Here is a 26,829-nt window from a genome sequence, read left to right on the forward strand (position 1 = left end):
CCGTAGACACTTCCGGGTCACGTGGCCAGCGTGACAAGCTGCATCTGGTGAGCCAGCGCAGCACACGGAAACGCCGTTTACCTTCCTGCCAGTAAGCGGTCCCTATTTATCTACTTGCACCTGGGGGTGCTTTCGAACTGCTAGGTTGGCAGGCGCTGGGACCAAGCAACGGGAGCGCACCCCGCTGCGGGGATTCGAACCACCGACCTTTCGATCGGCAAGTCCTAGGCACTGAGGTTTTACCCACAGCGCCACCCGCGTCCCCAACTCTTATTACATGACAGTGAATAGATAGATAGATAGATTCTTTATTGTCATTACACAAGTGCAACATTGCACAAGTGCAACGAAATTGGATGCCATCCCTTAAAAACAACAAAAGCAAAACAACAACAACAACCAAACAAACCACATTCCAGCCACACCCACACCCACACCCATCAAACTCCCAGGTCACACTATCGAGTTACTGCATTTAAGAAGGCCACAGCTCTTGGATAGAAACTATTTTTCAGTCTATTTGTCCTTGACTTGATGTTTCTGTATCTCCTGCCAGAAGGCAGTAGTACAAACAGACTGTGTCCCGGGTGAGATGCATCCTGCAGGATATTGTTTGCTTTCCTAAGACAACGGGAACCATACAGTTCTTCCAAAGATGGGAGGGGATGACCAATAATCCTTTGGGCTGTGGTTATGACCTTCTGGAGCACCTTCCTCTTCCTAGCTGTACAGCTGGAGAACCAGGCACAAATACAGTATGAGAGAATGCTCTCTATGGAGCCTCGGTAGAAGGACACCAGCAGTCTCTCACTCAGATTGTTCTTCTTTAAAAGTCTGAGGAAATAAATTCTCTGCTGGGCCTTCTTTACCAGAGCAGTGGTATTTGCGCTCCAAGTCATGCCCTGATCGATAGTCACTCCCAAAAACCTGAATTCTGCCACCCTCTCCACCCGTTCCCCATTGATATACAAGGGCTGAATGTCCGCCTTTTTTTCCCTGTAATCCACCACCAATTCCTTGGTCTTAGTCGTATTAAGAGCCAGATTGTTCTCTCCACACCAAGCACAAAGCCGCTCCACCTCGTCCCGATAGGCGGACTCATCCCCTCCTGAAATGAGCCCCACCACCGTAGTGTCATCAGCAAACTTGATGATTTTGTTGCTGGAATAAATGGCTGTACAATCATACGTATAGAGAGTATAGAGCAGGGGACTCAACACACAACCCTGTGGTGAGCCGGTGTTAAGGCTAAGGGCTGTGGACATATGTGACCCTACTCTAACCCTCTGAGAACGTTCTGACAAAAAGTCCAAAACCCAGAGACAGGTGGAGTTGGAGAGTCCAATCGCCTCTAGCTTGGACACCAGTCTATGGGGGAGGATAGTGTTAAAAGCAGAGCTAAAATCCACAAACAGCAGCCTCACATAACTCCCCGGCTGCTCCAGATGGAACAGAGCAGCATGGAGAGTGGTAGTGATAGCGTCTTCCGTGGATCTATTTGCCCTGTATGCAAACTGGTAGTTGTCAAAAGTTGATGGAAGACAGGAAATAATGTGACGGCGCACCAGTTTCTCAAAACACTTCATGATGATTGGAGTCAGTGCAACTGGTCTGTAGTCGTTCAGACTACTGATTGTGGATTTTTTAGGCAGAGGAACAATAGTTGACGACTTCAGGCAGGGTCTGAATAGGTCCTGTCATTCTCCTAATCTAATCCTGCGGGGTGGGGGGGGAGGAGAGAGAGAAATATTTGCAAGGCAGATGGCGGAGGTGATGCTTTTTGACATTATGACTGCAAGACTTTGTGTCCATATTGCCTTTGCATATTTATTGCATTCTATTTGAATACAACTTAAGGACTCTACTGTATGATTCTTTAAGAAAGGTATTGTACTTTGATGCAAATATGATTAACAATCGCCCACTATAAAAAGACAAACATAGCTGGCTTAAAATTAAGTAGAGATCACAATGGAAACTCTACACCTAACGTTAAAGTACCATACAGCATAACACAGATTTATGTGTTGACAAGTCAACCAATATGAATGTTTTAATGCAGTTATATAAATATAGAAGATTCATTTTGAACATTATATAGTCACATGTTAATTTATATTTGTTTCTTTGAATTTTGAATGCATTCTCAGTGTCATTTTTAACTATCTGTGGCTAATACTATATCCATCAGAGAAGCTCTTACTGTTGAATTATGGCATTTCAACAAGTTGAGCCTTCATGTTTTAACCATAAGCATGTAGATTATGCTCACAAATGGAAAAACAAAGTCCACACCCTCAGTATTGGATTGCATATTTTGGTAACAGAGTAAAATATATTAGCATTTATTTATTACATACAATATGTTCAGCATCTACCGTTCAGGCTCTTAAAATGCTGAACTATTAATACATCTGTGTCCTGGATGTGATGGGCAAGAACACAGAGAATGTGAATAGATAGTCAATGTGAAATAGGGAATAAGTACTAAAAGTCCATAGGACTGAGGCAAAATGGATATGGGAAAGGATTGCTTTTCCTGAACATTTTATCACTCCCATGCAAAGCATGCATCCATTTTGGGCATTTTGAGGTATTCATGAAAGGAGCAAAACTGTTCATAGACTGTTCACAGTTGAGTGGGATACATGCAGCCCTTTCAATGCCAACAAAAGACTGTGAACAAACAACATTCACTCTCTTGCTCAGTTGAAACAGTCTCTCGTTTCAGTTGGCAGGCCTGACTTTTCTGAAACAGAGGTCTCAGAACCGCCAAGTGTCCCTATTTTCCAGGGACAGCCCCAGATTTATAGAAACCATCCCAGTTTCCGATTTGATCCCGGAATGTCCCGATTTTCCTTAGGACATCCCTATTTTCATTGGATTAATGTTGGAGCCTATGGAGTTATGCGACCCTGAGCCAAGGAGATAGGCAGCCTTGTATAGGGAAGTTTTTAAGTTTATAAGTGTTCAATGTTTTATAATGTTTTAATATATTTTGGAAGCCTCCCAGAGTGGCTGGGGCCACCCAATCAAATGGGCGGAGTATTAATAAATAGAAGAAGAGGAGAAGGAGGAGGACGTCCCTAGTTTCATGGGAGAAATGTTGCAGGTTTGTGTACTACAAATACATGCAGCATTGTATTTTAGGTCCTGCTCTTAGTAAGAACGATCTGCATTTTTACAACTTCCACTTTTACACAGTTGGAGACTGTGATACTTAGAGGGCTTTGTTAGCACAGCCTCCATTTGCTCGAATGAGTTTTTGCCTTGCTGAGGACGATTAAAAGCAGTAATCTTAGCAATAGGCTAAATAACATTTTCAAAGTGAGCCACCAGTTCTCTGCTCCCTAAAATTCCACTGGTTTTCATCATTGCTCATAACTGCTAGGCACTTACACACTTTGAACATTTTGCTCTGTGCTGTTTACTAGGGATTTCCTACTTATTTCTTTGAGTGCTTTCCTTTTTTCAAAAGTCAATGTATTCAAGACCACAACAATTGTGTGATCCTTTGTTCTGGGGTACACAACAACCACTTTCTGTCCAAGAAGTCGTTTTTCTTATTCTTTTCAATATTTTTTAATTCTCTTTATAAAAAGCAACTCTTTTTCTTCTCCCAAAGAAAAAAATGGAGCTCTATTTGTGCAGTTTTGAGATAAGTTCCAAGAACAAGTGGAATAATTTCATATTTTTGCCTCTGGAGATTAAACAATAAAAAAAAAGGAATTAGATTTCAAGCCAACATTCCTCCAACAACAACAATGAACAGATTGGGCAGAAGGAGGCAGAAAAAAGTTTCTTCCAAATGTGTCACGTTGCATTTTCTTTCCTGCAATACCAAATATGATGGCTTAAGTTCCAGCAGGTTTTCCCTTCTTTTATCCAAAGCCATGGCTGAACTTGCACATACCCAGAATTTTGTATGGCTTTGTAAGCAAAGGTGTAATTTGTTACCCGAGCTTTCATAAATATAACATAATTAAGGCACTTCTTAAACCAATATGAATAATTTTACAGCACTATTTTAGTCTACATAGTCATTTACAATCCACCCCCCATTTGTTCCTCGCAACAGCCACAGCCCACAGGAGGTGATTCAGTTTTGTTGACTCATAGAACTAAGATTGCCGTATTTCCAACAGAGCAAGAAATCCAGCTATTGTTCACTTGGGTATGTTAAATCATGTAAATATATACACATTGTGAACTGAATGGACTGACTTAAAATACTGCATATTACTGCTGCCTGTCATGGAGGAGTGTTTCACCTGGGGCTTCAGTTATCAACTGCAAAGATACCTAATACAAGGTTAACATAGACATATACATGGAAGAAGGTAGCAAGTCAGTAGACTGATGGAAATCAGGTGGGAGAATAAAAATATACAGAAACCAGGATGGTTCTTAGAGAGCAGAGCGACACAAAACCCTACTGAGCCTTCATATGTTTATTCAGACCTTATGACTGAAGAGGCCTTGCCCCTTGGTTGAGAGAACTTAAAGAAACAGCACTCTGTTTCACCATTAACCTCTAAGCCACTCATCTAGCTGTATCTTTTGATGTCTAAATGAAGGGATGCTAAGGTAGTTCAAGAGTGGACAAGGAAACAAGTTGAGATTGTCCACCTGAGTTTTCTGAATTGCTGGTTATGCTCTGACATTGTTTTACCAACCGAGATCGTTTACCCATACCCACAACTGGCTGAAACCAAGAGCTACATCTACACAGGATCATTATACAAAGGGGTGCAAAAAGGAAGACACCAAGCACTCTCATCCTACACAAGTGGGGAAACGGCCATTTCAAACCAATTATATAAGCCGTTTCTATTAGAGCAACTCATTGGCTTGAAAATAAAAGTCTAGGGGTAACAGGTGTCCATATAAGAGTGGCTGATGTGATTTTTCTGCTCTGAGAACAAACACTTCTGTACACAGTGCATAATCTGGTTCAGATCTAAAAAAAAATTGTCCATGATTTGTGGCCATGCACTCCCCTCCACCCCTCCCCTCCTTCATTTGGTACACCTCTCTGCAGACCCAGGAAACGACACTGGGCTTGCCTTAGACAGCAAACATTCACCGCCTCCCAGAACCACCATTACTGTTGGTCCTTCTCCCAGTCCTCTCACTCCTCTAACTGCTGCTTCCTCTCCACCAGGGGTGCTGCATTGCTCTCAAGGATCTTTAAACTTGGTTGGTCCTTTACAGGAATTTGCCACCATTGTTGCAAAGTGGTGCTGGCACTTTGGGTGATCTTGCCCTTAACGTCTCTCTCAGAAAGGACCCCTTTCTCAGCACGATGCATGGAATACCTCTGACACATAATGAGGTGGAAGGAAGGAGAGAGCAGCAATGAGAGGAGCAGCAGCAGGTGGGGCAAGCAATCTGTGGGGGTACACATTCAGTCACCCTCTCCTAAGCCACATGGCTATCTTTGAGAAACATATTGTGGAATGCTGAACCACAGTTTCTCATGATGCTAAAACCAGGAAAATATGGTTTATAACTACTTACCCAAATTCTGACACTACAGAAAATGTCTGTCCATCTTCATCCTATGCTTTTCTTTCTCTGGATCTACTTTATTGTGTGTGTTTCCTTTTTTTTTAATCCTTTAGACATTTCTCTTTTATGTTACCTTATACTGCCTATGCAACCCTGTTCCAATGCTGCAGTGTGTTGGACAACACTGCCATGATTGGATCTGGCAGTGTTCCTTTGCCTTTTCTTTTCATTTCAGAATCTTAGCAACGTTGGCACCAATACTGGCATGCTGAAAAACTCTTATTTCATGTATTATATATCCATGCTCCAGTGAGCTGATGACATACATTTTATCCTCACAAGAACTCTGAGGTACGTTAAAGAGAGTGGGCAAGGGGAGGGGGCTATTGGTTTGTCTTGTCCTTGTTTTTATTATGTATTTTGTGTTTTTATCTTGTATTTCTATGCTGTGAACCGCCCTGAGATCTACAGATGAAGAGCAGTATACAAATTTAGCAACCTGGGAAGGTAGCCCATCCAAGAGAAGGAAAACTCTTATCCTAAACCTCTGCTACGTTGCAGGATAGGGAGAAGAAAAGGCTAAAGAGCAAACCCTACACAAATCCAGAGTGGAGTCCCTAAGACAGTTGGATGGTGCCTTGTACATCTTGTATGCTTTGCACCACATCAGCAAGGCTGAGAGGAGGGTCTTGTTATCTGGGCACCCCAGGACCTTCCTACACACTGCCCACGCTTGCGCCCCAGGGAGGTCACTTCAATGCTGCTAACACAGCAGTTTGACTTTACCCCTGGAGGAACACTCCATTGTCTCTTGATACAGAAGGATGCCAGCAACAGGCATGGCTGAGTTTCAGGGCTGACTGGAGATTTGCCTCCAGATCTCCCTAATCATAGCTCCCTAGTTATAACCCTAGTGACTAGATCACACTAACTCACCTTCCATCTAATTATTATTAGGAAACTAATAGCAGTTTTGGGATGCGGATGGCGCTGTGGGTTAAACACAGAGACTAGGGCTTGCCGATCGGAAGGTTGGCGGTTTGAATCCCCATGACGGGGTGAACTCCCGTTGCTCGGTCCCTGCTCCTGCCAACCTAGCAGTTCAAAAGCACGTCAAAGTGCAAGTAGATAAATAGGTATCACTCTGCCGGGAAGGTAAACGGTGTTTCTGTGTGCTGCTCTGGTTCGCCAGAAGTGGCTTAGTCATGCTGGCCACATGACCCGGAAGCTGTACGCCAGCTCCCTCAGCCTATAGAGCGAGATGAGCGCCGCAACCCCAGAGTCGGCCACGACTGGACCTAATGGTCAGGGGTCCCTTTACCTTTACCTTTATTATTGTTTTTTTTTTTTAATAATATTTATTAAAGATTTTCAAATATAACAGAAAAAGAAAAAACATCCAAATTTAAAATCTTATTTTCATTGGCATCTTTCCAGGACTTCCCCTCCCCTCCCCCTCTTGTATTCCAATTCTTTCAAATAAATTCAGCAAATTCTTACCCCAAGTTTTAAACTTATTATCATTGACCCAATTTAAAAATATTTTCCCATCCCCTAAAATCGACCTGTTCCCTTCCACGAGTTCCCCTCTTTAATATGCAATACAGATTAGAATAAAGAAAATAAAAAAAGAATAAGATATAATTTAACACCCTTTGGATTCCAAATTTCCCTCCCCCCTTTCCCGGTTGCGTTCCCAATGTCCATCAATATCTACTGTCGTCCTGGAGCTCCCACATCTAAACCATAGTCCTTCACCAGACCGCTTTGCCATCTTTTTAATAGTCTTTGCCGTCTTTTGGTCATCTTTAGTTTCGAATGTCCAATCTTGGAAGGAGTCTGTCTCAGAAAGGTCCATTTTTTCCATCCAGATCTTTGTGTTTAAGAGTAAGAACTCCAATTTTATTTGTTTAGACCTTTCAAATCTGGATGTCCCAAATGTTCCCACTTCCACCTTTGTCCAATCCTTGTTATTCTTTTTGTTCTTGTTGATCTCTCTCCTCCTTTTTTTCCCCTGCTCTCCTGCACAAATGTTCTAATTCCAAAAGCTTCTAGTTCCTCTGCAGAGGCTTTGTTATTCAGGAACAAAACATTACGCCAAGTCCCTTCCATTCTTCAATAGATAAATCTATTGTCTCCTTTAGTGTGTAGACCTTTGTAGACAAAATAGTGTTCCATTTCTGCAGTTTCCCAGGAGATAAAAAGTCCTATTCAAATTCCATATCAGCAATACTTGTAGTGTCCCACAGCTCCTCTAGAGGGATTATAGTAACTCAGTTTCCTTCCAGATCACACCCAACAGTCAAAGTAATTTGTTATTCCTTGTTTTAAACAATTTATATCCAATTTGTAACAAATGTAACCGGCAAAGTCCTCGTAACAAAGTTCTCTTTTTGTTCTTCCGCTTTGACAGCTCCTTTGACAGCTGTCAAAACCTCTATTTCTCCTCTCCCGGCGCTCTCACGGATCGCTCCCGGGGTTCGGGGGGGGGGGTTGCGTTTTAATTCACGTTCCACTTTTCTCCTCCAGCCCAGTCTTATAATTTTCCTTCGCGAAAATAATAACTTTAACAAAATAAGGTTGCGCTTGATCTTAGTTGTCAAATCCTTTGCTTTAACTCCTCTACAACAGGGGGGAGGCTGACTTCCTTTTTGCACCTCCCCCGCTCGCTCCGAATTTTTTAAAATTTCCCCCCTTTTTAATCCAAGTTCCAATTACTCACGGGTTATTCTTTTAAGTCCAAATTTTCAATGGAAGAAGTCAGCGCTCTCCGTTGAATGGCATGCAGCTTCGCTCGGCAGGGGAAGCGGAGGACTAAAGCACCCCCCCCCTGTCACCCGCTCCGCAGCCTTTAAAAAGGCTCCATCGCGGGTCGGGGGGGCGCAAAAGGTGCCAGCCGAGTCACCATGCCCATGGGTTTCAGCGCCCATGGTTTTTGAGGGTCCTCGCATCGCCGGCGCGGTAGGACCCAGCCCCTGCCGAGCAGGCTCCCTCCGGAGCTCGGAGGGAGTCCGCCATTCGGCAATGGCGCCAACCCGGAAGTCCCCTTTACCTTTAATAGCAGTTTTAATAAATTACATTTTTCTACATTAGATGATTGGCAACTTCTTTGCATCTTTGAAGTAATATAAATGTTTTGTATATCTCTATAAATCCTATCTGAATTCTACAGACAGCAGCAGGGTTCATTTCGAGTTTTATTCAGGTTTTATTCTCAGTGAATGCATGTCACTTTAAAGCAGCACATTACCTGGGTACACCCTGCAAGTAACAGTATCAAAGTTGTCATTTCAACTATGTCATCAGCTCTTTGAATTGTATTTGAAAAAGCATCCAGAGTGCTATCACTAGAAGCACACAACCAAATTATTCTTTATAAATAAATCTTCAGAATACCCTATTGTTTGTATTCCATGGCTATGAGATGGAACGACCTTATGTAAATGCCACCATAGCAGTTTCTCTCACAGGTGTAGCCAAATTGCTTTTCTATAAATGTCATTGCAATGATTACTTTCCCTCCCTTCAAAATGTGCTTGGAAGCCATGGTAGTAAAAAACTTAAGAGGGTGCCGGGTAGAAAACATATAAAGGGCAGGTACAGAAATTACATATGTTACGATTGATACAGAATGTTTACCACTACTGTGTGGATTCAGTGCTAATAGAAATATCTGTGATATAGGCAGGGCTCCCCCCCCCCCCCAGCTGGAACTCAGTTCTGGCAACTCTCAGGCAGGCACCATTGCTATTCTAAGAGAACAAGGGAGAAATTCATTGTTAAGTTGTGGGTGAACATATCAGACGACACAGCGATTCTTCAAACAGCTCTTGTTTATTCACAGGCCAGAACTGAACTGAACTGAAGGGTTCAGTCAGCCTGTTTATATAGAGCTCCAGTACAACGTTACTGTAACAACTTTCTAAAACTATACAATCACTGAACGTCATTTTGATCCTTCATTTGCATAACTATCTACAGTATCCCCCTGCTGGCCCTGGGTGAGAACTTCAGTACATAACACCCATAGTGAGCTCTGGCACCTGTTTTTTCTAGAAAAATAGCACTGAATATAGGTGGGAAGCAGCCATTGCTTCTCATATTTAAAATGAAAATGAAAATCCCTCTGAAATGTTACTATGAAAATTACAACACAAAACCTACTAAAAGTTCAAATATAGTTAACATTCAAATAATGTAAATAATGTATTCTAAATACAATCTGATTTTAATAAAGTATGTTGCCATTTAGATCACCTATCATGAACTGCTTCACTGTCAATATCAATCACCACATTTAAGCATTTTAAATACAGTGGTACCTCGGGTTACAGACGCTTCAGGTTACAGACTCCACTAACCCAGAAACATTACCTCGGGTTAAGAACTTTGCTTCAGGATGAGAACAGAAATCGTGCAGCAGCGGTGCAGTGGCAGCAGGAGGCCCCATTAGCTAAAGTGGTGCTTCAGATTAAGAACAGTTTCAGGTTAAGAACAGACCTCCAGAATGAATTAAGTTCTTAACCCAAGGTACCACTGTACATGGAAGTGACAATAAGGGAATAATCCAGACTCCACTTTCATTAATTCTAAACAGTCAATCATTGATTTACACACACACACACACACACACACACACCCTTCACTATTGGCATTCTGTACTTGGATACCTGTATCCGATTCTTCAAAAAAAAATTGCGAACTTAGTTGTACACGGTCTGGAATTCTAAATTTCTCTTCTATTATATATGTCTGTCTCCCACTGTGTACATATGATCGCTGCAGGGTAGACAATACAGACATATTTTATTTAGTTCACACCAGGAAGGGACTCAAGACGAATGTGTTCCTAACGATGTGTCACTTGAGGAACTCAAACAACCATGGATCATGCCAGTGGGAAGAGAAGACGCTTAAATATTTCAAGTAATTTTGAGATGCAGGCTAATACATATCTCAGGCATCTCTCTCTCTCAGAGGTGGGCAGATTCTGGGCCTGCAGGATCTACTTTGCTGTTTACTAGAACTCCAAAGTCCGTGTGCTAGATTTTGGCACTTAGGGTTTCTGCTGAAGGAGCCTTGATGTCACATAAGCCCTAAACCAGAGGGCAATGCAGTAAGCATCTCAAGTACAGTGGTACCTCAGGTTACATACGCTTTAGGTTACATACTCTGCTAACCCAGAAATATTACCTCAGGCTAAGAAGTTTGCTTCAGCATGAGAACAGAAATTGTACTCTGGTGGCGTGGCGGCAGCAGGAGCCCCATTAGCTAAAGTGGTGCTTCAGGTTAAGAACAGTTTCAGGTTAAGATCGGACCTCTGGAATGAATTAAGTACTTAACACAAGGTACCACTGTATAGTTTAACTTTAGAATCAGAAAACATGCCACCCCGTCTTTTGACAAGCCACTCCTGAAACAGAGGGGTGAGTTCAGCCACCGCGAAAACAGCATGCCGGATCACATGATTCAGCTAGCTCTTATATTCCTATACAGTGGTGCCTCGCAAGACGAAATTAATTCGTTCCGCAAGTCTTTTCGTCCTGCGAGTTTTTCGTCTTGCGAAGCACAGTTTCCCATAGGAATGCATTAAAAATCAATTAATGCGTTCCTATGGAAACCGCCTTCAGACCAGGTCCGGGGACAGTCTGTCCCCCGACCTCTTCTGAAGGCCGGCGGGGGGCGAAAGTGTTTTGCTTCCCCCCCGCCTGCCTTCCCGGGAGAGCGGAGAAACGCAGCGCTGCGTTTCTCCGCTCTCCCGGGAAGGCAGGCGGGGGGGGGAGCAAAGACTTTTGCCCCCCGCCAACCTTCAGAAGAGGTCCAGGACCTCTTCTGAAGGCGGGCGGGGGGCAAAAGTCTTTGCTCCCCCCCGCCTGCCTTCAAAAGCCATCCGGGATAGCGGGAAGCGCTTCCCTGCTATCCCGGACTGCTTTTAAAATGCTGGCGGTGGGGAGAAAAGCCTTTCGGCCCCCGCCGGCCTTCCTGGACCTCTTCTGAAGGCCGGAGGGGGGGGGGAAAGGCTTTGCTCCCCACCGCTAGCATTTAAAAGAGGTCCCCAGAGATTTCCCTATGGGCTTTCTTCTTGCGAAGCAAGCCCATAGGGAAATTAGTTTTGCGAAGCGCCTCCAAAACGGAAAACCCTTTCGTCTAGCGGGTTTTTCGTCTTGCGAGGCGTTCGTCTTGCGGGGCACCATTTTATTAGCATCTGACACAAAATAAGGACTTCCCGTGTGAAATGAGAAAGAGTGAGAAGTCCTGGAGTTCTGCACAATCATCTGAATGCAATGAAAGAGGTTTTCTGGATGGTATCCCGTTTAACCTGGGCTTCCCCCGGCCACAGAGAAATTGGTAAATAAGAATGGTCCTGAATGACTTGCCACCTCCCCCTGTTCAGGCTAGGACTATGGCCCCCTAAGCAATTTCTGTGCAGTCTCTGGATGTTTATAGTCCACAAACAATTATATTTATACAAATTAAACTGTAAAGCATAAAGAACATCCACTTTTTTCTTTTTTTACAAAAATAAAAAATAGACTGTGCATATGCTTGTCTCAGCAACAACTACATTGTGGTTTCCCACCCACCCCAGTTTTTACTCTTTTAACCTTTCTGCTTGGAGTAATTAAGTCATTTCTTTAAGCGGTTGCTTTTGACTAATTGCAGCTTTTAAAGAACAGGTTAATAACCGCCATCCATATTTAAACTGCAGATTTTAAGACTGATGCTTATTATGCCATCCAGTAAAGATTTTACAGAATAAAATAACCATTGATCTTTTCCAGCCAGGCACTATTAAAACAAAAGCTGTAAACTCCAGCTGATTAAAACATTACTTAAATGCTTTATTAAAAAAATTTTAAGCATTTTCACTCATCAAGATTTGACAAATCTGAAGAGCACTTCATTTAATTAACTTGGTGAGAACGTTTTGCATGCAAAGCGAGCGCCCAAGGGACATCCAGTGCACAGAAAGTGATTGTGCTATTATTGTGCAGGATGCTACAACTTACAGAGAGCTAGTTAATCTCACTTCCCATTGTGCCATGCCTCCTAGCACATGTAGAAGGCAGGAAGAGATAACTGGAAGAGTCTTATGCATAAATTCTAAGAATTTTTTATATATTAAAAACCCACATAAAAATATGACTATGATTCTTTCTCATGCCCAAGTCTAAATCCACAGTCCTTCAGTTCTTTTCCCCCCTACTCAAGTTACTGAAGGCCTTTACAGTAAAGACTTAATGGAAAGAAACACACGCATCACCCCAAGCCACTTTGAACTGAGGAGGTAAGCTCAACACACATAGCCAAATTATGAGGATGTAAAAAAAATAATTAAAAATTAAAAGTGTTCTAAGAATGAGAGAGAGAAAAGGCCTTTTGTCAGAGAAATAAAACTATCAAGAAACTGGAAGACAGTTCATCCAATGAGCTAAGTAGGGATTTGAACCCTGGTATCCCGGGTCTTAGTCCAACATACTACCCAACTATGTCACACCGACTGTAAAGTGCATGGTTTTAGAGGTCAAGATCAGTATCTGAAATTGGATTAGAAATACCTAGGCAGTTAATATAAGCAGTACATAATGAGTATTCCCCAAAGTTTTTGAGTTGCTGCGTTCTGTACCAACTCAACTTTACAAGCCGCCTTCAAAGGCAGCCTCATGTTCAGCAATTCAAAGCATATAACTCTGAGGCTAAGCCCACCTGCTCTACATAGGTCCACAGGTAGTCAGTTATCAGAAATTGAGGCAAGAGGTACTGAATTGGTGGTCCAGTGTATATTGGACAGGGATTTAGTCCCATTTGTCCCCAACCAATTCCAGGAAGAGTAAGAAAACGAGAAAAACACACACCAACCAACAACAACCACATCGGCCTTTTTACAGTGGTAGACCAGAGTAGGTCAGATTAACAAGGCCATTTTTGCCTCATTTCCCCGGCGGCTATGCCTCAGCCCACCCACAATCTTCCAGGAACTACATTAACCAGATACAATCCCCTGCGTAGGCATGCACACCTAAAGATGAGGTGGTCTAGCAGAGGTTGTGGTAAGGCCAGGAAATTTAAGTCTTCATTTTGTTTATTTTTTAACCCATTAGCTTTTTTGAAAAGGCTTGGTGTCTTGACTGATTCTCCCTCTCCCCAGCCCCCTCACACATAGACTGAGATACAGAAAGGAGATGGAAAGGAGTCATAAACTAATCTGTCATTTACCTTCCCCAATATCCCCCTACAACTTTGCAAATAATAGGAAAAGCTGATTTATTTCCATCTAGTCCCAAGAAACAGAACTATTTGAACTAGCACTAGAAACTTAAGGGCTATCTTCTATTAAATTTTAATCTTACTTTCCAAACTTGTTGTTGTTGTTGTCATTCAGAAACAAAGTACTAAATTCAAAACCTGCTGTGAAAGTTATTTTGAAAATAAAATAAACATGCTTGAAAGTTTTGATCTTGATTGATTCACATTGAGTGAATTGCTAAATGAAATGTTTTAAATGACAGCATTTTGTTTTGCTAGCCTTTTCTTAACTTCCTGTTAAAATAATCCTGTAAGCTTTTATTAAATTGCCTGGGTAATTGTGGAGAACCACAAGTAATAAGAGACAGCAAGCATAAGTAAAGCAAGATGCTTTTTTCTTAAAATATGGCCAGCTCTGAGTACATGATCCAATAGCAAAAATTTCCCCAACTTTTTGGAATATAATCTGACGTTATAGAGATGCACCTGCAATGTTGCCTAGGAATGCAGCAAAATCAAATAAGATTTGACTGTCTTTGCTAATCGAAAAGACAAAAAGTCTCCAGCCAACTCACTATGACCTCTAAACCTTTCCTTTCCCCTTAAAAGGAACATTCAGAGGTAAAAAATATATCTATTCTCTGCAACAGCTCTATAAAAATTATAGCCTTGGCCCAATGATCCTCAGCTCACAGAGGTTTTGCTTCCAAGTTAAAAAATTATTGGCAATGATTTTCTATTACCACATACACCTATAAAAAAGAAATGCTGATTTAGAGTAAATTGAAGTCACCACGCTGCATTTTGTCACAGCCATTCCTTCCTGGAACCAGAAAATATTGGCAGAATCTCATCTACTTTGAAGGACACTACACCTACTTGAGGGGAAGTGTCATATGATTCCCTCCTTTCAGTTAACTCAGAAATCATATAAATGTGTCTAAGTCAGAATCTGATAGTTGCTTGTTTTATTGCTTGCTGCAACCATGGTTGGACGTAAATATTTTTTGTTCTTCTACTGCCCTCCCACCACATATTTGTTAGAACTCCTGCTCCATGATTGCAGTCATGGGATTTTTATCTATCACATGACGGTGTTTGTTTTGACTCCACAGAGTGGGAAGTGACAGAGACAGGATGTTTGTGTTACTGTGTTCCGTGAAGTGGGACTATTGTCCTTTGTCCTTTTTCTCTTTGCTGTCTGAGAGAGAGGGAGCCATGTTGCAGTGCTCTGTGTGTGTTTATATGTAAATAAAGTAGATTAGCCAAAATGCTGAGTTGCTGAGGTCTGTTATGCAAGCTGCAAAGACTCTGTGGATCCCCAAGTGTGCCGATGTCTGTTGGCATCAGTCACTGTGATGTTCGGGCAGAAGAAAGCTTTTGAAGCTCACGAACGAACGACCAGGAGGGAGAGAACATGCCAGTCAGGCATGTGTCTATGCCAGGGTCCTACCTGAGAGTAGGATGAGCTCCTGACAATATTATCCGTCTGCAAGAGGAAAAGGGATTATGTGGCCCTCGAGATGTTGTTTGACTTCCAACAGCCCCAGACAGCATAGTCTGGGATGGTGAAAGGTGTACTCCCACAGCTTGTGGAGGACCTCAGGTTTCTGATTCCCAATCCACAGCTGAGTAAACACTACAGCAGAAAGCCGTTGTTGCAATGTCACTCTGGCATTCTCTGCTGCTATAAAAAAATATTTTAAAGCCGATTTTATGCTGTGAACGACCCTGAGATGGTAAACAAATTTAATAAATAAAATAAAAATACGTAAACACCCTAAGCCCCACAACCTCTTTTGACAAAGAAAATCAGGTGTAGCCTTCAAATTTTACTTCAATTTATTTTACTACAACTTGTCAGCCATAAAGTTTCTGGTCCAGTGTGATTCCAGAAAACACTGGGGAAACACATTTGGATACTATCTTCAAGGAGAGGTTGGTGCTTTCGGCTGGTGCTCTTGCACAGCGCTGGCCTCACTGCCACTCTGCCCTGCCCCATACCATCCCAGTTATCAGTCAACTGTAGCCATGCCAGCTTCTTCTGCCATCTTCCTTTGAAGTATATACTCCGTGCAGCTGAAAATCCACTTAGCAACACCACTAGCAACCAAACCTGGTCTATTGAAATTTATCACATGTATCAGTTGGACTCTCGCGTTGTCTGCTTGCTAACAAAGCAATAAGCATACAATGATAAAGTATCTAGCCAGTAAGGACTCCAGTATGAGAGAGACTAAATGAGCCGTTACTCAGCAATTTATCAGTTTCTCTCTTTTTTTATTAAAGGACCAGGCATTGCCTCATTCCTATGCAAGCCTGTTAGGCTCTTTCTATAAAAAGTCCCCTTTAACTCTTACCCTCTACAGCACCCCATAGCTACGAATTTACTAATGTGTTTCCTCTTCCCAGCCTGAGGTCGCCAACTTTTTAGTACAGTGGTACCTCAGGTTAAGTACTTAATTCATTCCGGAGGTTCGTTCTTAACCTGAAACTGTTCTTAACCTGAAGCACCACTTTAGCTAATGGGGCCTCCTGCTGCCGCTGTGCCACCAGAGCATGATTTCTGTTCTCATCCTGAAGCAAAGTTCTTAACCCGAGGTACTATTTCTGGGTTGGCGGAGTCTGTAACCTGAAGCATATGTAACCTGAAGTGTATGCAACCTGAGGTACCACTGTATTTCATCAAATATGCTAAGCCCCTTCTAATGTAAAGGAATCTCTTAAACCTTCCCTTAAGCAACCTGTTCTATCTTCTTCATTTTCTACTATTAAATCCACAGAAGGGACAAACTTCTTTGGCCTCAGCTACGATTCTATATTCTGTGACATCACTTCAGTAAGACTAATCCCGTGATATATATTGGAACCACTGTATCTTGCAGATGTGAATTGTTTTAACTGGTTTAAATAGTGTATTATGGCAAACAAATAGTAGCCTTGGGGTAGTAGCCATGGAAGGGATGGGGGATTTCTATTGGCAAGATAACCACAGAATGGTTAAACATGCTTCCTCAAACCTTGCATGAAATTCCTGTGCATCACATGGAATTTGGTTCTAAGGCAGGGGTGGGCTAGGTAACAACCCAGATAGTGTAAGGTTACCAGATTTTTTTCAATGAATCCAGGGACACTTTTCAACTTCAATAGATTTTGTATGGGGACTGATGTGTAAATCCAGGGACTGTCCCCAGTAAACAGGGACGTCCTTTTTATTATTATTATTATTTATACCCCACCCATCTGGCTGCGTTTCCCCAGCCACTTTGGGCGGCTTCCAACAAAGATTAAAAATACATTAAAATGTCTGGTAACCTTAAGATAGTGGCTAATTTCATCTGGCTCTTTGGGATCTCCTCTCACTCACCAGTTGCCCAGCAGGGAGAAGCTGAGACAGAGCAGGGCTTTGATGTTGCACAAAGTGTGCACAGGTAGCTCTTTCCTCTCTGAGAATATTTACTGTAAAGATAAAGGTAAAGGACCCCTGGACAGTTAAGTCCAGTCAAAGGAGACTATGGGGTTGTGGCACTCATCTCATTTTCAGGCCGAGAGAGCTGGCGTTTGTCCACAGACAGCTTTCTGAGTCATGCGGCCAGCATGACTAAATCGCTTCTGGTGCAATGGAACACGTGATGGAAACCAGAGCGCACGGAAACACCATTTACCTTCCCGCCACAGCAGTACCTATTTATCTACTTCAACTGGCATGCTTTCAAACTGCTAGATTGGCAGGAGCTGGGACAGAGCAAAGGAAGCTCACTCCGTCACGGGGATTCAAACTGCCAACCTTCCATCAGCAAGCCCAAGAGGCTCGGTGGTTTAGACCACAGCACCACCTGCGTCCCAATATCTACTGTAGGAAAATCTAATTGGTGGTAGAAATGCCTAAGCAAAGAGGCAAATGTCTGTTCATTGAAAACAGGCAAAAAAGTGTCCATCCTGACTACCTGGGAAGCACCAACTCAAAGGATTTGTCATGTTGGGATGCAGCTTCAGGTTATTGGCCCTTATTGAGCCCATCACTGCATCCATGTTCTGGTCTGCAGACTGTGCAGCCCCGTAATTCAGAGAAGTAGTGCTGGGTGTCATTCTGGATATTGATGACATCTCATTCCAAATTACCTACCCCAGCAGCTTCATACAGACGTTAAACAGCACTGGGAACAAGATGGAATCCTGTGGGACTCCACTGCCTTGCCACTGAACAGCAACCTCACAATACCAGTCTCTGAAACCTGCCCTGGAGATAGGATCAAAACCACTGCAACATGGTGCCTCCAATTTGAGGTCTACAGATATGGCCCAATAAGATATCATGTCCAATTGTATCAAAAGACACTGGGAAATTAAGGAGTAGAAACAAGGGCATATTCTCTCTAGTGAAAATATTTATATCGGGAAGCAACAACTGAAAATACATTTAAATGGGTTTCTTTGATACTTTAACTGTTATAATTAGGAAAATATTTGCATTTTATGCACTATCTGATTTTGCAGCTATAATGTAATGTAAGCTATTAAATTGGCATCCGCCTGTCTCGGGAGACAATTGAAAAGTGTGCCGTCAGGGGAGAAGTCAAACCATTGGAGAGTTAAAACATCTTGAAAATGTACTTGGCAAATGAATCCACCTCCTCCATTCTCTCTCTCTAATATATAGATTATAGATATATAGATATATATAAATATAGATATATAGAGAGATATAGATATAGATACACACACATACATACAGGTTACGATGAAAGTTAGGAAACAAAATTGTGTGGCGTACATATAGATAAATGCATTCAGAAGTAGAATCAGTAAAATGTTCATTCTTTTCCACTAGATAAACTCTTACTGAACCCGTGAACCTGAAACTTCTCCAGGGCTTTCACAGCAGTCTACAGTTTTCAGCTTAAATGGCTGAGTTGTTAACATTTCTTTCTAAATATGACTTGGGGGTACGCATACACTACACAATTAAGCGCATAGCACCTACAAATGTTCTGCTAACCAGATTGCTAATTAGCATGCTGTTTTTATATAATGCTTCATAAAGCTCTACTTAATGCAATCGGATGGCAAGATCATTGAAAGTTACCTCAGTTGCTGCTGTGCAAGAAATCTCTTGGCTTGCACTATCCCCAGAGAAACATTTTGCTAGCCTGTTGTTTCCCCCCACATAACATTGTTTAATTTCGGAATCAGGGGTGAAAACAGTGGTCACCACCTCCTCTGTAGGTCTGATCCTCTAGCCCAAATGCCTGCCCCCTCTATTATCACATTCACCAAAACAATAACAGCGTCTCTGCATAGTAGTCACAGCACAGAGTACTTTGTGTAAAACAAAAAATCCTCTTTCTACTTCTAGTAATTATTTGCAGTACTGTGATATCTATAATTCTCTCTATGCTCCAACCCTGCTAGATGCCATACATGGAAAATGGAGGGAAGTTATTCCCCTCTCTAGACAGTTTGTTTTTATTTAACAAACTTTATAGACCACTTACTGGGCGGAAGAACCGGTTTATGAAGAACAATATAAAATATTCATTTTTAAGTAGCGATAAAACCAAACATTAAAAACAAGTAGATGTGACATTGGGTCCCCCCCTCAAAATATACACAAAACCAGAAATTTAAAAGCAATAGCATGTAATAAAATTACATGCTTGAATAGGCTTGCCAAAGCAAAAACCTTTTTAAAAAAGAAGGCCTTCATTTATTTTATTTAGTTTGTCCCCAAAATCATCACATAGTTGTACCTAGAAACTTTGTCAGAATGTTCACCAATCACAAATAAAGTTTGATAAATAAAAAAATGATCCCAGGGATTACCCTGCTAAATAAGCAGGCCTGGTAATAGGATCTACCCAGCAACTTATTGGGGTCAAGGTTTAGCTAGTTCTAGCAAAAGGGATGAGAAATCTTATGAGGGGCAAATCTCACGTCGACAGGATTTCTTTCTACCTTTAAGATATTTCAAGGTCTTTATTGAAGGTATTTTAGGTCACCCTTCAGTCCTAAAATCTGAAGGGTATTTAATTTAAAATAAAGTAGTAGCAGAACCCTGAAGAGCAAACAGCATCCCAACATAAGTAGGAAGTTGGAAAAACAACTTTTAGGGGTGGACTTTGGTTTTTCAAATTTCAGTAGCACCCCATGCAAGCCCAGAATTTAGCAACCCCCTCACCTCCCATTGTGCTCAATTCACTACAACACAGTTGCAATGCCCTCCTGAGCTCAGCACCTAGTGTGGCAGAACTGGTCACACTGCCTTAAATCAATCTCCGCTTTTGGTACAATCCATGACAGTTGCACCCAACCACAGTCACCCCTATTATGGCAGGTCATCAACAACCAAATTAAACGTGATGGTTACTTGTTGCATCATATACCCGCCACACCCAAGTTGCAGGCATGGGGGGGGTTTCACCAGGGTTGTAAAAGTGGGAAAGGTTTTTAAACCCTTTTCTGCCTCTGCAGAGGTCCAAATGAAACACCCTCCTGCAGCTGCAATCTGCCCTTGGAGTGGAGGAAGCTTCCATTGGTGACAAAGAGAGCTTGTCTCCCAGAGCTACCAGCAACTGTCACAAGGCAATTCTAACTGGGATTGCAGAAGAGCAGGTTAAATCTTTCCTTCACACGTGTTACAAATCCTGGAATAAATCAGCTACATGGCTACTATTTATTAAATTTTTTTTAAAAAAAAAATTCAACAGCAGGAATGTGTTTCATGCCATGCCAAGTTTGGCTCTAAGGTTTTCACTTCCACCTTCCATCTCTTATATGAGACTAGCAAGGTAGCACAATGACATGCAGTCTAAGTGGAATATCTGCATCTGCCAGGAAGCGACATTTCATGCTTTGTGATGGGCTGATTACCATATGCCATTATTGCTATGTACTGAATTCACAAGCTCTGAGTGCCTTCTGGCGGTTCCCTCACTGCGAGAAGCGAAGTTACAGGGAACCAGGGCCTTCTCGGTAGTGGCGCCCACCCTGTGGAACAGCCTCCCATCAGATGTCAAGGAAATAAACACCTGACTTTTAGAAGACATCTGAAGGCAGCCCTGTTTAGGGAAGTTTATAATGTTTGATGTTTTATGGTAATTTAAATATTTTGTTGGAAGCCATGCAGAGTGGCTGGGGAAACCCAGCCAGATGGGCAGGGTATAAATAATAAATTATATTTATTAATTATTATTATTATTAACCGTTTTGCCACACAAACAGGCAGTTCACATTGGATCACATTTACTTCATTTTAGAAAATGAAGAAACTTTGCTAAGTGTAAACTGCAGCATTTTTCTTTAATTTATCATTGGAACGTGCAGAATATCAGAGTGGAACAGTCCTATATATTACGGTATATTTTGGATTTATCACTGGAAATTAAAATGGATGGTTACATTTACTCAGATCAATCTGGCAAGAAACACACATACACACAGAGGAAAATTCTCAGAAGCTATGTAATAAATGTAAAATCACTGTTTGAGGAGTATAAACTCTCTTCAGAGACATTAAAAGGTATGTCCTTGTCAAACTGTCCTGTTAAGTCAAATCTAATTTGTAGCCTATCTTTCCTTAGGCTGATAATGTTCTAGTGAATTTGACATGTCTCCGTAGATTTCTCAGGCTGGGATGAACTTACAGAATCTTCCAGAAATACACAAGACTTTCTCAGCCAATGAATGTGTTTACAAAATGTCATTAACAGGCTTGGGCATCGAAACACAGTGTGGCCTATGTTTCAGTACTATATAGGTCAAAGAGGCAAATGGAGCTCAAAGTGTGATACGGCATGTCAGAAAACTGAAGCAGAATGCAAAGGTCACATTGCTAAGCATACACACACACACTATGGCATGTGTGATGAAGCCCAGAAGCTCCATCCCCAAAGTGATCGAATTTCACACAAGAGTATTTGGCTAAATAGCAAAGCAGCAAACTTAGGTAGCGTGTCATCCACAGCACAATCTCTGTTTCTAGATACAATAGAACTTCTACTTTCAAGAGCCTCCATTCACGGACATTCCAAGTTGCAACCACAGCAAACCTGAAAGTAACTGGCGGGTTTGCCACCGTTCATGCATGTGCAGGAGCGGCGATCACCATTCGCACCTGCACAGAAGCAGTGATCGCCGTTCATGCATGCGCAGAAGCGGGCAATCACTGCCCGCGCCTACACACAACGGCGCCTCTCCCAGCGACCCGTTTCGTAAGGACAGGCCTCCGGAATGGATTGTGGTCATGAGTAGAGATTCCACTGTATTAGATATGATAATAGGTTGGGAGCAGAACAGGCAGGCCAGCTTCAGTCACATCGTCCAGTGGCTCCCCTTCCTCTTTAAGGTTAAGGTAGTATGCATGTAACATCAGTATACATCACTGGAGACATGGAGCAAGCAATGAAAAGAAAATTTTCATGCTGTGTTGTGCTCTCCACCTCCTTGTAACTTGTAGTGACATTTACATTGCTCCATGGCATCAAGGTGATGTGACTTTCTCACCTGTGCCAACACCGTCCTCTGAAGCAGAGTGGGGGTGGACAATCACCATATGTTGATGTCATGATACAAGAGAAATGATTCCACAGGTTATGAGAAAGAAGGATAGAATCTGACACAGAGAAGCCAATTTGGGCTGATGCTCCCAGTCTCTCCATTCTTATCTCTCTGATTTTCTAAATTACTGCAAAACATATCTTCTGTTAAATTATTGTTATACTTCATTATAATGGCACAGAATCTTTGGCATTTAACGTTGGTTTGGACAACTATGAATTAGTTGCAAGCAATGCCACCCACAATGCACTTCTAGCCTTTGCGAAATTGCATACACCTTTATAACACCAGTTCTCCTGCTAATGTCAGTACTTATATCTCATTTTGCCTTGCTTTGCTCATGACTGCTTTGGTAATAGATAGAATAAGAAAAAGAGAAGAATAGAAGTTTTTGGTGTGTTTTTTAAGCCATGTAAAATATGTAGTTAGAGCTTAAATCTTGCCTCGAAAAATCAAACCTCAGCAAATTAAAGCCAATGTGGAATGGTGTCCAAAAGATGAAAGAAAGAAAAAGTCCAGCCTGGGTGTTATGCAAAACTATAAAAAACCCCCAGCAAGGATGAAAATACCTAAAAGCTTATATAATGTCAAAAGATAAAGCGAATATAGCATTATTATATAGCTAACTGAGCTATTTAATTAAACCCAACCTAAGGCTGACAAAAATATTTATATCCAGTTCATGAACTCACGGCACAAAAGCAGTTATAAGGCAAATACAAATATATAAGCTTTTGCATCATACACACTCCTTTTTTCTCTATCTGTGCAATCCTATTACTAATAGGGGAGAAGGATATCAACCGCCACTTGGTGCAGTATGCGGTACCGTCTATTTCTTCAAGCCTAACCATGTCTGCTGAGAAGTTTTTATTGAAAATGGGGCTTACTTCAAGGTACGTGGGGTTAGAGCTTGAAATCTCCTTGCATTGCTGGAACCCAAAAGAATCCTGGTGCCAGGGATCTATTGCTAGCCTAAGACCATTGTTATGCCAAAGAATGGGGTGTGTGCAAACTGTTCATTAAAGGTAAAGGTAAAGGGACCCCTGACCATTAGGTCCAGTCATGACCGACTCTGGGGTTGCAGCGCTCATCTCGCTTTATTGGCCGAGGGAGCCGGCGTACAGCTTCCAGGTCATGTGGCCAGCATGACTAAGCCGCTTCTGGCGAACCAGAGCAGCACAGGGAAATGCTGTTTACCTTCCCGCCGGAGTGGTACCTATTTATCTACTTGCACTTTGATGTGCTTTCGAACAGCTAGGTTGGCAGGAGCAGGGACTGAGCAACGGGAGCTCACCCCGTCGTGGGGATTCGAACCACCCACCTTCTGATTGGCAAGTCCTAGGCTCTGTGGTTTAACCCACAGAGCCACCCACGTCCCATGTAAAAAACTGTTCATTAGTAGTACTTTATTTGTACAATTAATGGATATGTTTTCTTTTAAAACTTTGGGTTGTATCCAGACAATCATTTGCCTAAAGACCTCCCCACAGCAACCCCCTGAACACTGTCCCCAATCTGCTCATGGGGGTCAAGGAGTCATCCACAACTGCACCAAGGAAGATACAGGGAATGGCAGCAGCAGCAGGGTTACCATATTTCAAACACTGAACATTTTACCAATTTCTGCTGCTAGAGACAGCAATATTCCAGATATGTCCGGGAAATTCTGGAGGTATGGCAACCCTAAGCAGGAGAGAGTAACTGGCTGAAATCAGACAGAGCTACCTTGCCCAGGCAGGTTTTCAGGATAAACTCATACTACTCTGGTTACAACCCCCCTTTGTTAATACGAGCTGAGAAGCTGTTTCCATTTTATTTATTTTTCAGATTTATCAGCTGCTCCACAGAAAGAAGCTACCACGGAAGTACACAACAAGGTAAAATACAAAGATACAGACTCAATAATCTAAAAGAAAAAGCACCCCCCTAAAAAAAACTATTTCTACAATTGTACAGTTAATTTTCCATAAAAAGACTGAGAAAGCATTTTAGGGAAAGTCATCTTAAAGAAAAATGACTTCAGTGGCCACCTAAACATCAGAACCTAGAGACGTGTCTAACATCAGCTGGCAACAGATCCCAAGGGGCTGGAACACTTGTTCGAATTTCAGGAATACGAAGGCACTTCCTGCAACCTTGATTTGCATTCTTGTCTTCAATTTCTAGCAAGCTGGAAACAGCTCTATTAGAAAAGAGCTTAAATCCTTTGGTTTTCACACACACACACACACACACACACACACACACACACACACAATGACCCTTGGCATTCTCAGTCAGAGGTGCTTTGTGTTTGTTTTGTTTTTAGAAATAATAAACTTGCATGCTATCACTCAGGGATTAATCAGCCTGTGTTAATTATTTGTCAGCAAAAATAATTTAAATACTTATTTTGGGCAATTGCTTAGAACCCATGAGCAAACACTGTTAAATATTAATTCATATTTAATTACTAGAAAATGCAGGGATGGACATGTTCTTTCATTAGCCCCGATAATTTCCATTACTAATCAGACATATACAAATTAGAAGTAAATTACTCTTCTGAGGTATGGGTTTGTTTTCTTGCTAATTCTCCAGGGGATTTGCCCCCCTGAACCCTATAACTGTTGCACGTCATACAACCACGGGTGGGAGCTGCATATGTGTGAGCACTGATTATCTCTTTGGCTTGAAATATTTAAAAAAATATATATGAGGAGTTCAATGGATGACATAAGAGATGGAAACGACATCTGCAGTAGAGTACTTACTGCATTGAAGTTGGGGAAGAGATTGACAGCTGCTGCAGTGTCCAGAGGGAATGGAAGAAAGGGTTTGATATCCAACGGAGGTTGCAGGGCTGGGGCTGGAGGACGTACCAGGGCTGGAAGAGCAGGGCTCTGGCATGTACCTCCTATACAAAGAAAGGAGGGGAAAGAAAAAAAAGTGAAATCATACATAATAGATTTTTAATCTGGTTTCATTGTACTGTAGATAACAGGCACTTAAAACTAAGTAAGTTAAGAGTGTCAGCCATCAGTCTCTTTGGCTTGGCAGCCTGGCAGGAATACACACACACACACACACACACACACACACAAACACACAAAAGCCTGCCAGGCTCTTCAACTGTGCTGAAGGGCCACTACTCTCTGTGGAGGCAATGGCTCATGTGCCATGAAAACGTTGCTTGGGCAAAGGCATAAAGCACCGGTTTCCATCCCCCCCCCCTTCCAATCTAATCAGTTCAACAAAACAGATGATTGTGTAACTTTGAGGACCTCACACTTTGGGTCTTCAAGGAACGATTCTGTGTCTTACTGCATACCCTCCAAACTTTCTCCGATGAAAACAGGGACATCCTGCCATACACTCCAATGTTTGGAGGGTCTGTTACTGTCTTCCTCTTTCTGCCTGTCTGTGCTTAATGAAGCACCAAATAAGGTAGAATGAAGCCAAATAACCATCTGATTCGTCTTACAAAGCCACACACACATATAGGACCCCATGGAAGAAGGGAAACAGCTTAGAAGACAGGTGGGGTTGGAGGAGAGAAGGAGTGAGTGAGGAAAAGAAGGAATACATCTCCCATACTTTTATGTTCCATATCACCCCTCCTTAAGCAGTTTGTCTAGGATTTCTTGTTCGAACACTTGTCCCCCCCCTTTTTTTTACACTCAAGGGGCTTCTGGCATATATTCCACATGGGAAAGTAATATAATATGCAACTTGAGTTTTCTATTGTTTCCACAAAGAAGTCCCATTATGAACAGAAAGAAAGACCTCTTGGTTTTGTGAATTTAATAATAATAAAATAAACATTTGTGTTTAGAACACTTTTCAAGGTTTTCTCTTTGCTCTTAATAAAATGAACTAATGTTATTTCTCCAAACTAATTACGAGGCTTTAGAGTGAACGTTAAAGGCTAATCTTACCAAGCAGCCTGAAGAACTGAGTAAGAACCTGCTCTCTTAAAAAAGAACAAAATGTGGTATTAAGCTATTCTCTGAAACTCTGACCAAAACAGTTCTTCAGTATAACTGACAAGCCCTATAGACTATTGTCACAGGTTAGGGTGATCAAGAATTGCAGTGAGCTAGTGTCCCCTGCTAATGCTGTTTCTGAGTATTTTCTGGGACCCAGATGGAAATGAAGCAATTCCTTTGCATACTGATAAGCAGGCACCTGCTAAACACGGACCTCAATTTTTCTTGTGGTTTGCCCCCATCACAGACCACAACATATTCAGTTGTCTGAAAGCTGGGAATATTCAAGTCCTATCTCTGCTTACAATGACTCCTGTATTTTTTTGGTATAGTTCCAGAACATCAATTCACAGCTAATTAAGATTCTTTGAATCCTGTGAAATTCTTAAAATATGCCTATATTCTCTTAATCTGACAGGCGGGTAGCAGACTGCAAAAACTGGCAGGGGAGTGTCCAACCCCCCCCCCACCTAAACAAACAAACAAACAAACAAACAGAGCACCCCACAAACAAAATGCAATGGTCATTTTCCTCCCTGCTGAA

General features: G+C 42.0%; 1 protein-coding gene across 14 annotated transcripts in view; it reads right to left on the reverse strand.

The window, feature by feature from the left end:
* The window catches only part of ZNF385D (zinc finger protein 385D), a 571,924-nt gene that overhangs the window by 117,213 nt on the left and 427,882 nt on the right, over window positions 1-26,829 (reverse strand). For all 14 annotated transcript variants that reach the window (XM_083705882.1, XM_083705891.1, XM_083705890.1 and 11 more), the window contains one exon: window positions 25,071-25,213. In XM_083705882.1, the coding sequence (XP_083562008.1) occupies window positions 25,071-25,213 (143 nt within the window). The remainder of the gene's footprint in view (window positions 1-25,070; window positions 25,214-26,829) is intronic.

Source organism: Podarcis gaigeae (assembly GCF_964106915.1).
Source record: "Podarcis gaigeae genome assembly, chromosome: 12".
Lineage (NCBI taxonomy): Eukaryota > Metazoa > Chordata > Lepidosauria > Squamata > Lacertidae > Podarcis > Podarcis gaigeae.